General features: G+C 40.5%; 1 protein-coding gene across 11 annotated transcripts in view; it reads right to left on the bottom strand.

Moving 5' to 3' along the window:
* Positions 1-10830: 10830 nt before the first annotated feature.
* Positions 10831-17917, bottom strand: part of FAT3 (FAT atypical cadherin 3) — a 408107-nt gene continuing 401020 nt past the window's right edge. For 10 of the 11 annotated variants that reach the window (XM_032099136.1, XM_032099135.1, XM_032099138.1 and 7 more), the window contains one exon: positions 10831-17395. In XM_032099136.1, coding sequence (XP_031955027.1) covers positions 16776-17395 — 620 coding nt within the window. In that variant the 3' untranslated portion in view covers positions 10831-16775. The remainder of the gene's footprint in view (positions 17396-17917) is intronic. The other variant, XM_032099146.1, reaches the window with a different exon arrangement.

Below are 17917 nucleotides of genomic sequence, written 5' to 3'. Positions count from 1 at the left end.
TATCAACATAAAATTTGATCTGACATTTCTGCAAGTGTTTGTAGTCATCTAAAATTTTGACTATCCTGAATAATTTTATATTATTTGCACACTTTGGTACAACACTTTTGTGAATAGTTTGTGAATATGTTGAACTGCCCAGATTCTATCACAGAGCCTTCTAAAATTAATTTTTAACTCCGTGATATTAAAACTCATGGCCTCTTATCTTTTATTTCTGATGTTTTAACCAGGTTTTCCCCCGAGGGATCTGGCTTTGCACATTAGCTTAATTTCTTTGATGATTTTTTTCTTGTAGGACCACACCGGAAGTTTTTAAAAGACACTAAGTACAGCACATTCACCAGATACTCGTTACAACATCCTCACTGACTTCTCCAAAGAATTCAAGTAGATTTGTGACAGATTACTTCTACCAACCAAATCGATGCCAACTCTCCTCTAATTCTATTCTCTGTCACTGTTTTGAGTTATTTGCTTAATGCAGTGGTCAATCTTATGGGCCTGTAGTTACCTGGAGCTAACTATCAAATTTGGCATCATACTTGCTGTCTTCCATTTCCCTGGTGTTGTTATTAACTAAAGCAATAAGCTCATCACTTAGAAGTGCAGCAAATCTGTAACCGTAGAACTCCTGGGGAAATTCTAGGAAATTCAGATATCAATTCACAATTGGGCAATCCAGGCCCACTACAAAACATGTTTACCTTTACAGGAAACAAATTTTCACTTATTGACCTTATCTAGGGTCACGAGAAATCTCGTCAAGAAACCTGAGATGTTTAAAGCCCTGATTAAATGTGTAGTTTCACCCCATGGTTTGGTTTGTGTGCTTTCAATAAAGTGGTACAAAGGAACTTGAGTTTTAATCCATGTTCCTATTAGTATTTTGTTCCTAAGTTCCTGTTGTAAATAGATGGGGTTGGATAATTGAGAGTTAAGTATTTCCATACTGAGCTAAATTCTAATTATCCCTTATACTGTAAGTGCTCCATTTATTTTGGGAGACAATGGTACGTAACTTAGCAAAAGGGCAGCAAAATTATTGCAATATTAATAAAAATGCATCACAACAGTTGTGGAATAAACTATTAGGCTTTAAATCAGAGAACTAATTATAGGCCTATTATCCAATATGGCTACAGCTGCTCTGTGTATTTATACACACAATTGCTTTCACATATACGCCAGGAGGACTAGAACGAAATAAAATCCATTAAAAAAAGTATTTATCCAGGGAGCTGGAGTAAAAGCAAAGATTTCATTTCCATATCAAGAAAAATGGAACCAGGCAGCTGTTCAGTTATTTTGGATTCTTGTTCTTGCTTGAAAATGATTAAAGATATTAAGAGCACCAAAATGACATGTCAAGATAATAAATGAGGTTTTCTTGGTGATCAGCATCTGTCATCAGAACTCCTATTGGTCTCAGGAGTATTTCTCTTCTTATCAGAAATTGCTCCTTCCAATAAAGATTACATTTTATTTTCAGTTTCACATACTTCTTTTTTTTTCTTTTTCCCTGAATATTGAACTTTTGCATTGCAAAACTCTATATATCCAAAGAGGAAAATGAGAAAAATGATTGGTAATAAGGGATCTCACGAACTGTCCACTTTAACTGAATGAAAATCCAAAGCCCATGTGTGCAAAATGTTCATAGGTTTTCAGGAAATCACTACCAGTATAGTTATGAAGCCCATGTTGGTCTGGCATCCAAGTTCCTTCATTTCTGTTGTGACCATGCACAAACATTTCTGCCACGCTTCTCTTCTCCAATGTGATATTCAATTGCATTCTAACCTAATTCACAAATTATGTTTTCAAATGCCGCTTATTTACGGCTCACGATGCACTTTGAATTGGGGTAGTTTCTGTGGGCACTAGAGGGTGCTTTAGCCACTCTAATCTGCTTTCAGAGAAAGTTAAAAAAACCCCAAACTACAGTAACTTCTTTGAGGAGTAACATTTTTATGTTACAGGTAGGAATTGGGAGAGGGCAAAAGATGAAAAGCACCTGTACAGCCAGCAGCAGTTCCATAATCAGCCCCACTGCAGAGTTATCCAGCTTTTGCTTGCACTGCATTCGCAGGACAGAGGCTTTGCCACCCCATGCTTTAGGAAATAATCCAACATATTCATCTGGAATAACAAGCCACATGATCTCCTCAGGCAAAAAGAGTGTAGGGAGGAGGAATGCCTCTGCTTATCACAGTCACCACAGGCATGCTGGCTCCTGATAGCACCATCTTATCACATCCGGAGCAGCGTCTCCCAGGCAATTTGCTCCTCTCTGTGCTCAGACGATCAAAGTAGCTTAGCTTTGAAAATAGTTTATAGGACAAAAGCAGGTGTCCTGGGATCCTGCCCTGAGAGAAAGCCATGCTATAATTGACATCATGAGTCTGAAGACTAGAAGAATCCACTTGGTGTGAGCAACAGCAATGAGATTGCAATAGGTGGTGGTGCAGAGGCTGTTCGTTAGAGGGACCTGCACAGATGGAAGCACGTGGGAGGGAACCAGGCATCAGAAAGCAAAGGAAAGGGCATATACAGGCAGTTGGCTGCTGAGACAACTTCTGTTTGAGCATTGGACCCACACCAACGCCAGCATCACTACCCTGGTTGTTACAGAGCAGCCCCCACTACTGTGACTCACCCAGGTCATGCCCAGAATCTCCAACCAGCCAAAACACTGCAGAGAAAACAGCTTCTTCAACTTGACTCTTGTTTCCTCCTTGAACTTTATTTTAGTTAAAGCTCCCTTTTTATACACAGCCTCAATGTGGTTTCCCTGAGCTAATTTTTCTATGCATCTTGTTCTACTTTGTGGATATATTCTTCTGCCTCTTCATCCAGACAGGAAAGCAAAGGTTAGAAAAAGGACAACAATTCAAATACACACTGATGAAAGGGCCAGCCTTTCAGGAAAAAAAGATACAAGAATATTGATAACAGCAAGAACAAAAACACTCAAGTAAGCATGGAGATATCTGACTGCTGGACAGAACAGACATCTTCTGCCTTGCTGCTCCCCTGGCTGGTGGAGACTTGCTGTTTGCCTGTCAGGTTGCTCAGTGCTCTAGCTAGCAGGAAATTATGAAAGTTCAGTGATTTCCTGACAAATAAGGAAAGAAGTAGGCGTACCATTTGCTCATCTTTGGCCTTTGATGTGATTCTATTACATGGAGGAGAATTCAGAAGGGCCCTAAATCAATAGGGAGAAGGATACTTTTAATTGTCACTGAGGCAGCTAACCAACAGAACAACATTTCATGGGAGACATTGTTTTGACTGGGATAAGTTTGAGATGATTAAATCAATGTACGTTATTTCAGTGCTGCCCTTCACATACCAGGAACTTGACTACGCTTTTGTAAGAGTTTTAAATTACTACACGTTGCTTCCCAACTGGAAAGGCGTGTTGACAACATTCTGGAAGACAGCTGAAAGGTCAGCTGAGATATGCTGACATGGTTACAGTCAATTATAGAGCATTAACTTAAAATACACAGCTTGGATTTTGTTCAGTTTCTCAGGACCATCACAGAACCAGGATGTGTATCTCTGCATTATCTGCAAGACTTCAAATGCTTATCAAGACACGCATGCTAAATGATCCTCTCCCAAATCCTGAAAACTCATATTAACACTGAGTTCTTCAAGAAGCAAACCCTTAAATTCAGTGAAACATACGTCCCTAACTTGCTGTAGCCCTATGCAAAACTCAGTCACTGGCTTCTGCTGTTGAGGACCAGGTGGCTGTGGCAGTGTCTTTGTAAGCACTCACAGAGCAGTTACCACAGTAGTCCTGTGGGATGCAGCAGGAACACCCGACACAGAGGTTTTCCCTATAATAAATCTCAAGAGGTCATTGTTGTATCACTACAACACATATTCTAATTTGGTGACCTAGCTGAAAGCCCTGAAAGCCCCTACAACTGTTGTCTTGTGTGCTGCCAAAAGTGTATCCACTGTCCTTTCTAATCTATCTGTGCAGGAACATGGAAGATCTCTTTCAGTTATCTAAAACATTTGTAGTTTGAGTTTCTAGTGAGTGCTTTTGACAATTTGAAGTTTTTCTCTTTTGCTTAGTTTCTCTAAGCAATGAGTAATTCCCCTTCGCATGATAAACTCTATTGTCCCCTAAAATTAGTCCCCTGTGAAGAAACCACGTCAAAGCAGTGATCTAATGTCAAAAACACCTCTGGCTCTTGAAATCAGAGCAAACAAGAAAGAAGGAAAAGAAAAAGAAAAATTAAAAACAACTTCATTGGCAATTTGGAAGAAAATTTATTTCTTCCTACAGAGTGTATGATGAGTAATTCCTTTGCAAATGCTAAATTCCCTCAGAAAGTGTTCTGGAGTAATATTGTTGAAGTCTCATGCTTTCAGTATTGCAGTCAAAAAAAATGAAATGGTCCCTTGATTAAAAATATGACTTCGGAAAGAAAAGAAGCAGGCGTTAAAATAAGAAATAAAAACTGAAAATGATGGATTAGTGCCTATAAATCACCCATCTCTCCCTCAGTGGTTCCTATCAAAGTTCAGCTGCAGACCTGGCTGACCAGGGCAAGAGTGCTGCCATGGTGCTCCACAAGGCAGACATAGTCCAATACTCCGGGAGGTTTCCAAACAGGATCTGCTCAACACCAAGGGGAATTTTGTATCTCTCAGACTTTTAATTTCTTATCTACATGAATAATAATTTTTTTTTAATCATAGAAGGAATTAATTTTGACCACATTGACTGGCTTTTTGTTTACCACAGACCAAACAGCTTTCCTGGGTATACTGTCAGTTCTGTAACTTCGACCTGAACGACAGCATATCTTTCAGAGATACAGATGGAGGCCTGTTTAAGAACAGACAGATTTGAGATCAGAGTGATCTTAAGATGTCTAGTGATGGGCATTCAATCCAAGCTCTAAGTGAGTAATTTCTCGATGTCAGTTCCCTGCCTTGCTACAGAACTAGCCTGAGATAGACAAAACTTTGTTTTCTCTAGTAATTTTTAACAATCTTTTGATGGCTAAATAAATGAGTCACTGCAAAGTTTGGACCTCAACTCTTATTTCAGTTTTGCGGATTTTCTGAATGCTTTCCAGCTTCTCAACATTCCTTTTTGTGATTTGAATGAGTCTTAGTAAAGCTGGAAATATAATCTACCTACTATCAGTCTTATGCAGCCAAAGATTGCTTCTCAGCCATAGATCAAACTCCTACCATCACACCTAAAGCACTTATTCAAAGCATTGTCTACTACACTATTTCTGAGTTTAGTTCACTGAGACACAATACCAATTCACAGGTGGTAAAAAATCATGCTCAAACGCATTTAAGGAAACGCACCAGCTGCAAGGGTTAAGACACATGAGAAAAGACAATAAGGAAGGACATGTTGTTGGGAAAATGGCTGGAAATGCTCTTGGAAAGAGGTGCTCCATGCCAGAGAACGTACACCTGAGGGGACTGCAGCTGTGGTGACTCATGCAGGGGGTATGATCCCCTCTGGGGAATTGTGGGCAGGGAGAACCCTGCGGGACTGCATCTTGTAAAACAATTTTTCCCTAGCTTTTTGTGCAATTTGTGGTGTTTTTCTCTTCTTTTCTTACCTAGCTATCTGAATAATCAACAGTTATTGTTAAAAAGCAATGAATTATACTAAATAAAATCCCTTAAGTAGAGACTGATTTGAATATGACAACCTCTTTTGTATCACCAGCTGGAGCAATGCTGGCCTCCGTGTTCTCTGGACTCTCACTTGGGAGCGCTGCTCCCACACCTACCTACGTCCAGCCCAAGGGAACAACATGACAGGGGGTCAGACACTGTAGTTTCTTTGAAGAGGGTGACTAAACCACAGCCTCCAACACTCCAACTCACCAGGCCTTTGGGTACTTTTAAGAGGAATTATTATGTTCTTCTGAACTTTTTTCAGTTTGCTATTACTCATAATCGATTTTTCTTTAAATGGCCTAAATTCATCACGGAACAAAACAATCAAAAGACATCAACTAGCCTTACCTCTGGCGTAGGAAAAATGACACCATTTTCCACAATGAGAGGGCTGTGCAGCACAGACAAAGCCAGGCACTCGGCAGTGTCACAGTGCTGTATTTTCCTGCAATCTTAAAACACGGCTGTTCTCCTGGCACCTCTTGCTCTGACTCTGCTGCGAGCTGAAGAAATCCTGCATCTCCTGTAGACCAGCGGAAAAAGTAACATTCCTAAACATTTTCAGGTTTTCAAGGGATGGAAGGAGGAAAAGTGGGTTTGTGGCCAACCTGGCTAATCCTGGGTGTTGAGTAGGTCTCCCTGCCTCACCAGCTGCACTGATGCACAGCTTGAGCGTTGCTGGTTCCATGAGGCTACGTGTGGGTGCATTAAAAAACAGACAGTAGGACAGCACGTGATAGCGAAACTTTGAAATGGAAAAAGGCCTTAATCAGAGCATTGTCTTCTTGCTTCAGGAGTAACTTTTTTTTCCCCTGTAGAGTAACATGGTTTTGAGGTTTGCATTAATTAATCAGTACTATTAAAAATTAACACTAAGCAGGGATTATCTAAAGTGATTTTTCCTGAAGACCTACTAAATTAGATTTACATTTACAATAATTAATGAAAGGCAAATAATATCTATACATAGCAATGGAGAAATTTCAGTAGAATAGAAAACATTTTATTTCTTAGGACACAAAGCACAGAAATAGATAGAATCACAGAAGAAGGTAAGTTGAAACCCTTAAATTCTCCCCATATGTCATATATTCCAGGCCCTGGTCCTCTTAATGGCTCTCTCCTGACCTCTCTCCAGTTTGCTTATCTCTTTCTCTCTCGTAGCAGTAAATGTTAAACATTTATATTAAATCAAATATTAAAGCAGTTAGATTTTAATTAAATATTAAAGCAATTATATGAAACAACAATAGGAAATTATGCCCTGGAGGCAGAATCCATAGGATCCAAATAGAAGTTCATGGGTGAGACGATTATCATCTGGAATCCTTAATGGCCACTGAAGACAAATAATCTGTTCTCAGAAGGTGTCCTAAAGTCAATATTAACATTAGTTTAGATGACTTTACATCCTAGATCTCTTCACTGAACATAAAATATCCAAGGATGACTGGCTCAGAGGGAAGCACTGCCACTGCAGATGTCTGAGGGTAGACGACAAAAATCCTTCCCCCATGGTTGTATTTTGGTCTGCGCTGGGAAGCAAACACAAGGCACAGTTTTGGACTGGAAGCTCTGCAGGCAGCAGCTCCAGTGCTCCAGGTATTAATCTTTGACCTCAAGATGCACAGAAACTGTTAACTCTACTTTGCTTTTGGCAGGATGGAGAATGACATGTACTTGTTCTCCTTGCAACACACCAATTCACAACTAACTTTAAGTAGCATATTTAAGTTTTCCTAGCAAACAGTTCTGAGGAGAAATCTTTCCTGTTTGTATTAGGGCAGTGGTAATGCCTCAACAGCTGGATTGCTAACATCCCATTCTCAGGGAGACCTCCAAAGTTACTGAAGACAACTGGAATGACCTAGCAGACTTAACCAAATCAGCATATCACCTTTTATGTGGAATAAGGCTTAAATACTCATGATGCTTGAATCCTCACACATTGCTCTGTACAGATATGATCGCTTTCTATCATTGTGTTAACACCTAATGCATTTAATTTTCTGTTATTTGAAATACATGCCTGAAAGTGACTTAAAAAAATTATCTTCATATTTCTTTTTCTTTTTTTTTAATATATATTTGCCATATAAATGATCTTACAAACACTGCCATGTAACTGCTCAGTAGGCAGCTGTTCTCTCTGCTTGGCCTGTTTACAGCAGCATTTTTCCGTAGAGGGCAATCTGTGACATGTCTGAGCAAGCCAAGAACTAGCCAAGTGGGACAGCTGGAATTGGCATCTGTGGTTTCTTGTACTTTCTGTCTTCACTGAGCAATAGCTTCAGAGTAGCAGTGTCCACTGAGCTCCATGGATTCACCCTGGCTTTTAACGCCCATCTCCTGCGTTCCAATGGCTCCTGGAAGCTCAGGTTATGTGTGCTGCAGAACATTATTCCAAAGGTACTGGAAGCTAGAAGTCACATGAAAACAGTGGCAGACTTACAACTCACATGCTTGTGAATAAAGACTCCCTTAACTGGCTTGCACTTGATCATCCCTGGCCATACCTCCCTGATAAACAAACACGGAATCACAGAATCATAGAATGGTTTGGGCCGGAGGGACCTTAAATATCATCTAGTTCCAACCCTCTGTCATGGGCAGGGACACCTTCCACTATCCCAGGTTGCTCCAAGCACCGTCCAATCTGGGCTTGGACATTTCCAGGGATGGGGCAGCCACAGCTTCTCCGGGCAACCTGTGCAAATGCTTCAACACTCTGACAGTAAGTTTCTTCTGTGGCAGTGGCCTAAGGGACACTGTGGGGTTTCCCTGCCATGGCTGGTCACCACATCTTTAGGTGTCTGGCTCATTAAGTCCCATAAGGAGCCCTAGTGGATAACATCTCCTCCACACCAGAACCAGAGGCATGGTTTCAGGTGCTGGAAGGAAGAAATTTAAGTAGTCTCTGGAAGCCTAGAAAAAGCAAGTTTAAGTGGGTATATGAGCTAAATATATGCACAGAAAGACCCTCGGTACCGCTGGGGAGAACATACATCTGAAGAAGTTAAATTAAGAGAGGAAGAACTTGACATTCACCTGCTGTTACAATTTCCTTGCCTGTTCTCCTATGAAACCACGCATTTCTCTCCACAGCCAGGAGTCCTTCCTGCAACAGGCTGAGGTGCCTTCTGGAAAATGCTTTCTTCTTTGTGCCTGTGACTGCTGGCTGAGAAGAGGTAGGGGGTTTCTAAATTGCTTTCTTTGAACATTAGAGGAAGTCACAGTCATTGCACTGATGTTTTGTCCCCCATTGCATGACAGGGTGGGGGGAGGGAGAACAAAAACTGCAAGCAGGAAAGGTTTTACCAGCAGGGAAAAGTCTGTCTTTGATCTGAAAATGAAGATGCTTAGTAAGTGCTCAGATAGGAAGGACTGTCTCCTTCATGTCCACCTGATTGACCCCTACCAATACTACGAAAGCCCTTCAAGTTTTTCTGAAAAGCTGTAAATGCCACAGCCAGACACCTATCTCTGATTTTCACGTTTTGCACTACAGGTTTTTCTGTGCAAATAAAGGAAAACGTTCTGTGTGAAAAACCTCAGGTCCATTGAAATCACTAGAGCTGTCATTTTAGTGTCTGCTCCTTTTCATACTTTCTCATGAGGCGTTCCCCCTTTAGTTTTTAGACCATAAAGGCTTCTGGTGCTGTGTGACTTCATGCACCAGCAGCACTGCAGTGTTAACAAGGGGAGGGGTTCCACTGTGACGGATTGGGTACGCTGTATGTTTACAAAACCTGCTACCAAATCACATGGAAGGAAGAAATAACTTATTTTTGGTTGATGTTAAGGGGACAATCAGTGGTGCTAGTTCTATTTTTGACATAACACTTAGGAGCATTTTGACCTGTTTGCCATCTCAGTTCTCATCTTTTCCATCCTAATAGAAATACTGATGTCATTTCGTATGTCTAGCTTTGAACATTAAACTGAAGCAAGAATTTTACATCATGTAGTCGTGGATGTTCTCTAAACTATACTCACTTTCTCTTATAATGCTCTGCTCCATCTCACTATGACAGTGAGCCTCGCTGAACTGCCAGGCTACTTCTGCTGCCACAAGTATTTCCCTGAGATTGTGTCAAGATCTCTTGGTAATGGTGGAAAAGAAAAAAAAGAGCTCCTCTACAAGTAGAAATAGAAATAGAAAATTAAATAGGAAACTGGCTAAAATAAGGTAGTCTTCCATGCTAGGAAAAAAAGAAAAGGGTATTCTTGAGGGAAGAGACACTTCCAATGTTGATTTGGTATTTTTCCTTTCCATAGCTTAAACTTCTCTTTTGAAGATTGCTGAGAAAGGGGTATTTGTGTGCTCACTAGGGGTGACTGAAACACTGCTCTGAGTCCTAGCTCTAATGGGGCACACACTGCAGGCAGCATCCCTCCTCCCCAGCAGCATGAGGGGCGCTCTTGGCTGTGGCATGGCAGGGTGTTCAAAAAGCTCAGGAAGGACCATCTCCCCTTCTTCCTACACTGAGCTTCTGAAGCCATACTTCAGTCCAGTCCAAGGCAGCTTAGGCTGTGGAGCTGGACAGGTGTGATGAAGAAGGAATAAATGGGGTATCCCTGAATGCAACCCCCAGCCAGACGGAGTATCATGCCCAGCACAATGACATCTCTTTCCAAGGGGCAGTGCTAACACATAAACTTGACCTTCTCCCAGCTGGTTCCACCTGCCAGTGCCATGATGCTGGAGCACAGAGATGCCCATGACAGGCACATTGTGGAGTGGGATGCTGCTTTACACACCCACTCCTTGTATTCCCACTAAGCAACGAGCACAGGACAGCTGGATTGTCCCCTGAAATTGTCTCAGTTGATGGAGCTCACTGTTTAGATGGCTACACAATGCGATGATGCCTTTTGCATTCTTTGAGGATGTGGATTTAATTAGGGAACTGCCTTAGCTTACACACATCAGCTGAACAACTCTTGGCAAGTGTGCTCTGCAGTGCAGGTAGGGGCCTCTATGGAGGAATTTCCATGTAATAATGAAATTAATTTAAAAGACTCCAAAAAAGTAGTATTTTCTGCAACACAGAGAAGCAATGAAATCCTACATTCCTTGAAGAACTGGTGTATCTTATCTTGTTCCCTCCTTTGAAAGTAGGAGAAAAATCAAGAAGCAGTCAACACAGCTGGGCTTTTCTTTTTGTTTACTTGGAAAACTTGTTTTAACCATCAACTTTAGCAAATTTTGGCAGTTACAAACCTGTACACTTTTTTTTGTTGTTTTGTTTTTATAGCAAAAGAACACAAGACAATACTGCCAACAGCAATTATGAAGGAACAATTAGTTTTCAGATGAAGAACTATACCCACTCAAAGTGATAAACCTTCCCTTTTGCATAAGGTTGAATTTGTTGTCATTGGAAAAATGACATTTCTTAATACCTACTTGAAATGGAATAAAAATCATATCTCTAGGTTTTTTGTGCAAAACATATTCATTTAAAAAAGTCAATAAAAAAATCTTAAAACCAGAAAGAAGTTAAACAAAAAGAGCTGAACCCAAAAGAAAGTTACAGTACATTTTGAAATGATTAAAAAGTTTTCAGATCTAAAATGTTTTTGGTTTTTTTTTCTGTTATCTTAGAAGTTTAAACCAACTTTGATGACTCTTCAGAATTCTATCAAACAAACAAACAAATAAAAGAAATTAAAGCAACCTGATTGGCATCAAATATCTACAAAAGCCTGGTAATTTGAAACCATTATATACATTATTTTATAAACTTCTTTTTAAACACCAAAACATACATCTTTTACAAACCAGCCTGCTTGAGACAGGTAAAATTTACAAGACAATCTTTTCCAATACAGTGCTTTAAAGAGAACTGCTTTCACTCCTAAACATCTTTGTCATCTCCTGAAAAGCGGCAGTATGGGCTCATTGCATTGCTGATGAATAGCGTTTCAGGTATTCCTATGACAAAAGAATGCTACAGTTCTGAGGGCTCCAATCTCTTTCCATAATACAGTTCAAGTGCACTCTTAACACTGGTAAAGATTCCTTATGGCCTTTGTGTAATACGACATATTTGCAATTATTGCTTTTCATTATTACATAACGAAATGAATTTAGTTTCATTTCCTCCCCATCTGCCCATCCCTTGGATGATGCAGCTAATTTACTAACTGAATGGCCCTTCTGATAATGGAGATGTTAAATGCCATGAAACACAGGCTAAAAACCATGGGTAATGGGCAGTGGTCTAAATTTCTAAGGCTCAAATCACAGTTTGGTGTATTGAGAGGAACAGAGATGCAAACAGGCAAAAAGCACAGTTTTTACCGCATGGTAAATGATGGTAAACCGTCGGGGAATGAAGCTGAAGATGTAATTCTCTTGTTGGAAACCAATGAAATGCCCATTATTACTGAGTGAATAGCTCCAAACATTATCTACAAAGCACAGATGTACTTTCATACTGGTTCTGAAGAGCTGGCCTCCTCCATTATTAGGATGTTTCCTTTTCAAATGAAGCTTAGCAGAACTGGTCCAGGGCACCTAAAACTCCCATTAATGCAGTTACTATTCACTGTAAGGATATACTTACTATAGCATCCATTTAGCTTTTTCAAGCAGGAGCTAGATGAGGAGTAAAGTGGGTTCTTAGCCATTTGTCCTGTCCAGCCCACATTTTTCTTTATGATGGAATTTATTGGAGACAAGCGGAACAACTTTTATGTCATATTCTCAAAATTTCTCTGCTGCCTGGCTCACAGAGACAACAGGCTGCTGCCTCCCCATTGATCAGCATTTCGTGATATGCTTGTATTCACTGCGCTGCAGCTGCACTGAGTTTCTGACTAGAGGGTACTGATACATCAAGGCTCTCACTACTTCAGACTACACTAGAGAATTTATAAAACATGAGAAAAAATTCCAAAGACCAAAATTTACATTCTTAGTGGGACATGCAGAGGGGGAGAGCCTGCTTGACAGATGGAGCACACAACTTTCAGATTCAGGAAAACAGTGGCAGTGAAAAGCCTTTGACTCCTTCCAGCTGTTTACTGGAACTATAGGTTAAAGAAACCCATGGCATAGTTCAGGATCAAAGACATCACTGAGCTTAAGGAAAAGAGCTTGATTGACAGGAAATCACAATTCTGTAGTGAATCTCTGTGTTCCAAAGTCCTCCTGGTTGCCTTCATATGCTGTATCCTATAGGAGGGTCCAAGAGGAAGGCAACTTTATGGTGGTCTTCTAGTGGGGTTGTCCATTTTGTCCCATGGGAAGGAAACATTTCTGCAGCTCCACGGTGTCACATTTAGCCCTTTACTCTGCTTTAAGATACTGGTCAAGGACAGCAACTACATCCAGTATCTATAGTTTTGTGGGGGGGGGGGTTGCCCTTCTTTTTTTTTTTTTTTTGAATGTTTATAATACAAAGGCAAAATAATTAACATACTTAAGAAAGGTACGTAAGCCTAATTTTTTCTTTTGCACAAGGCCACTTAATGTGGTATTGGCAGCAAAAATCATGTTGTAGTCACAGTAAGGCTCTTTCCATTGCCAGAGTTATTAAAAAGGCTGGCACTGTGCATGGCATTCTCAACTTGATCAAAATGCAGAGAACAAGCACCCTTTTACTTAGTCTCATACACTCCCAGCAAAGTTTGTGATTTCTGATATAAATGTGTATTTGTATTTTAACAAGTTGCTTTTTCTTTTGCTGCTTCTTTCCAAAAAGCAAAAACTTTCTTGATCCTAAGTTATAAGCCAGTGATACTCAAAAGGACTTCATTAAGCCTATGAGATCATCTGCTACAGACGATTCTGAGAGAAAACACCGTGTAGTGGAGCCATCTGCAGGGATATAGTTTGAAATACAAACACAGAGGATAAGCAGAGATGTGAGGGGTAGCTCTTGAAGAACCAGGGACCTGGGAATGACATCAGCAGTGATACAAAAATCATCATATGGCAGAAAAAGGAAATATATATTGGAAGTACTAATATGAACAGTAACTCTTACATTATGTTATGAATGTGTTCTTATGTTCCAGATTAGAAGCTTGTGACTTGTTTGTGTGGAGTAGTAATTAAAAGGAAAATAAAATGGCTTGGTTTAACAAGAGATGATAACATGAGAATCACTCCCTAAGAGGTATTTCACCTTTAGATCTGCATTTGGGTCTTATAATTATCAAAAAGAGCCTGAACAAAACCAGAAAGGCCACAGAAGTACCAATATTCACAGAGGGGAATCTGAAGATGGATTTGGAGGGGAGGAGATATTGAGGTATAGAAATCATGAACAGGACAGAGAAGGCTGAACGGGTGATCCTTGGCACCTTCCCAACAGCACTTTAATAAGTAGGTGTTCCGTGAAATGAAATGGCAACAACATCAAACAGAAAAAGTACCATACATTGTATTTATGCATATTTTACTAGTAAAACTCACTACCAACAATATATTACTGAGGCAACAAGCTTGGTAAGAAACATTGATTTTTTTTTTTTGTATGGCAATCACTAGGCTCCCATCATGCTGTCCCTTGTGACACTTTTGATATGTCCCAGTAAAGGTTTGATATTGGTGTCTCAGGCTAACGCAAGAACTTTCACTACTGAAGACAGGTGACAAGTACACCTAATAACTAGCTGGGGGCTCAAACAGAATTAATTGCACAATGGATAAAAATGTCTCAAACCAAAACTGAGTAGGAGCAAACCTCATGTAAACTGCAGCCCAATGCTAAGAGAGCATCACATTCTCAGAAGGTCATACAAGCTTTAAAAGTGCGGTTAAATTTGCAGAATTGCTTTGCCAACTCTGATGCTCCTAACTCTTGAAGAGACATCAATCTAATTGCATTTCCTTTCCTGTAACATAGACTTCATGAACAATATGAGTTATCTTCTTTCCGTAACTCTAGGCTTGCCAAACCATTTTATGGCCTTCTGGCAAATCCCTCAGTTCCTTGCAATCACAATACAAATTTCCATATTTTTTTCTTCTTAAAAACACAGGAGTAATATCAGGGGAAAGGGTTTGAAACGCACCATGAGCACATTCAGAATATATCACTGTTACAGAAGCATGTTTACTTAGAGAAGACCAAGTGACATTCATAAATTCAATGGACAGGACCTATTTGCAGACAAGTACTTGATAATATTTGTATGTGCAGTACATTCTTTCTAGAAGTTCACTCATTTTATGCATACATCTGCATAATAAGCTGTTTTCTACTGAAGAATTGCTGTATCATCCCAAAGAAAATATCCACACCTATCTTTCACAGCTATATGAGCTATTGGAGGGGAGCAGCAACACACTGTACTTACTCCAAGAATTCTAGAAATCCTGTTTTATTAAAAGTGTTACAAACTGCAGTTATTTAAATTACATTCTATTAATAATTTCCTTGTGTTGGGGAAAATTTCTGAATAAACCCTTTCTGTATGTCAAGAAATGGCCCACAATTTAATTTTGTGTGAAACTCATGTCAGTCAAGAACATGCCCTGGCATACAACTGCTGAAACTATCCAGTTAAGGTGATTGACCAAGGGACAGGATGTGGAAAGCAGCACAGAAAACCTGCTAATGAATCTGTTCATGTATCACAACGATTTAGGTATTCAATAGCTTCTCAGAATGACAGAATTATGCCATGGAAGGAATGGATGACAACCCAGCAGTAATGCAGGCGTGCAGACTCACATTCACTGGTAAGTTACAAAGACACTGTAAAATGCAGCGGTAAAAACATCTTCAGAGCACTGAGAAACAGGTGTGTATATTCTGCTTTAATACATTGAGTGAAAACCCCATATTTCCAGATTGCACTTGACTGCTCAGGCCAAATCAGTGTCAATGGCCATTTACTCCAATCAGGCTGAGGGAAGCATAAAAACATACAGATGCCGTGGTTTTCTTCATACCACAACAATATTCTGAAGTCGGCAAACTACCTTTGGATGTCCTCAAATCCTACAAAATGATGCACCCAGTGGAAAATCTAGGGACAGACCTTTGGCCACAGTCCATGCATGCAGCTCCACTGACTGAGTCAGTCTACAGAACCTGAGAACTCAACCCGTGAACTCCAGGGATGGACATTTGCCAAAAGATGTTATACTAACGACATGAGGTTACAGCAGCCTCATATGTAACTTAATTGCAACTAATTTTACTGCAGTAACTGCAGCATGAGGACTGCTGTTAAAGAGCTGATTACCCAAGCAAGAAATTTCCAAAAATCGATCAGTTGTGTCGGTTACCCCATGTTTTCAGATCCATGTTCACGTTGCATACATGTCAAATGAGGGTGTGCATACACCAATGGGGCAACACCAGGCCACTCCTGAGCCAAACTCTGACATTTTGGGAAGACCTCATGGGTGAAGCTATGCACATGCACCTGACATCAGGCTTTAAAAATGACAACCAAAGTAAGCCAATTTGGAGCAAATATAAACTGCATGTATGTGTCTTGCTCTGCACAAAGTAGAATGAAATGCTACGTAATAAACTAAGTATAGATAAATATTTATGGACAAGTAACTGATCACTTGTCTTTGATAGGTCTATTTGTAAATGTTGCTTTTTTTAGCCCTGATGTGTTGCATGCAGCAGCCTCTGCAATCAATTGCTTTCACTCTTTGCTGACATAAAATTTCATGCAACAGTGCATCCTAGAATGATCCATACCAGTTCCTTAATACTGTGGGGAGATCATAACACTGTAACACTTTTAATAACAGAATGCCAAAAAACCCCCAAAACAACCCGACTTTGTGAGAGAGAAAGAAATTATTTAGCAGTTATTTTTCCCCCCGCCTCAAAAGCTGAGTTTTACTCTTGGTAATAAATAGAAGGTACACACTCTCCAGATTGTCTGTAACAATTTTGTGATGTATAATACTTAACACAATTGGTCTCTTCGTGTCTGCACATACAGTATCATTTCTGAACAAGTTAATAATGGGTTATACTGTACTTTTCTTTGCCCAATATATATAGATACACCTTCAGCAAAATTTCTTCTCAATATTTATACTATTAATTGGACCAGATGACAAAATTAAAAAAAGAAGAGGAAGAGGAAGAAGAGAGGAGCTTCCTTTACACTTGTGTCTGATGCTGGGTCTCCACAAATGGAATGTGAACATTTTCTAGGTTGAGTTCCTCCACACTTTCGAAGTCACTCATGGCTACTTCGGAGTCATCAAAGCCGCAGCCGGCTGAGACGTCAGAGGAGGAGGCGTCTAGAGAGTTGTGCAAGGATAAGGGCATCTTACCTGCACTAACATTTTCTGTGTTCTGGCTTGGGCCAACAGCAAAAGTACTAAATTCGTTCCCAGTTTGAGATCCTGTGGCGTCCGTCTCATTGGGGAACTGGTGAGGAGGGAGGTATTGGCTCGGGTGGAAGTGCGGCCGTCTCCTGCAGTCAGGGCTGAGAGTACTTGCCATTGAGACTGGCTGCGAGGGAGGGAGGGTTTCATATTGGTCTGGGTAATCCTCTGGAAGAGGAGGTGGTAACTGGTCCTGGCTCAAAAACTCCTCTTCGTGAGGGGGAGGGTAGTCGCTGTCAATGTCGTAGCCACCAAGGTAGTAATCTGTTTCCAGTTCTCTGGCACTGCCGTGATGAGCCGAGCCTCCATCTGTCGTCTCAAAATTGGGCACCTCCTCGATGTCGGACAAGCGGGCACTTGGCATCCAGTCAGAGGTATCCCAATGATACGCTGCAGCAGGGAAGAGAACCACAGTGCTCTGTTAGGATGAGACCACGGAGGAGAGCAGGGTGTCCTGCATGCACTCGCCCGAGTCCTCACAGCACATTCAAATCACAGCATGCGCCACAGGCCACAGACACAGGTCAGCCATGCTCTGACCAGAGGGGTAGAGGAGGACAATAAATTGCATGATGCTGCTAATGCAAACAAGCAAAGAAACAAAACACTGCCACTCTCAGAAATTTTGCTTTTTAAGATGCTACTGGGTTATATTAGAAACTATGAGTCTAAGAAATCAAAATGTCTCAATTACTGCATTTCATAGTTATTTGAAAAAAATATTTAAATGCAGTCAGCATGCTTATGGCATCTCATCTCATCTCCCCTTCCACCTCTAATGACTTCAAGAAAGAAAGTGTGCAAGCAAATAATCTGATTGAGTGAAAACTGAATTTTGAAACAAAAAAAGTGGCTGACCGTTCTCATGCAGCTTTTGAACCCGACAGAATTCAAACAAAAGAGTACATGTGA

Source organism: Corvus moneduloides, chromosome 2, assembly GCF_009650955.1.
Source record: "Corvus moneduloides isolate bCorMon1 chromosome 2, bCorMon1.pri, whole genome shotgun sequence".
Taxonomy (NCBI): Eukaryota; Metazoa; Chordata; class Aves; order Passeriformes; family Corvidae; genus Corvus; species Corvus moneduloides.
The sequence above is the reverse complement of the archived record's forward strand: the minus strand, read 5'-3'. Positions and strand labels throughout refer to the sequence as shown.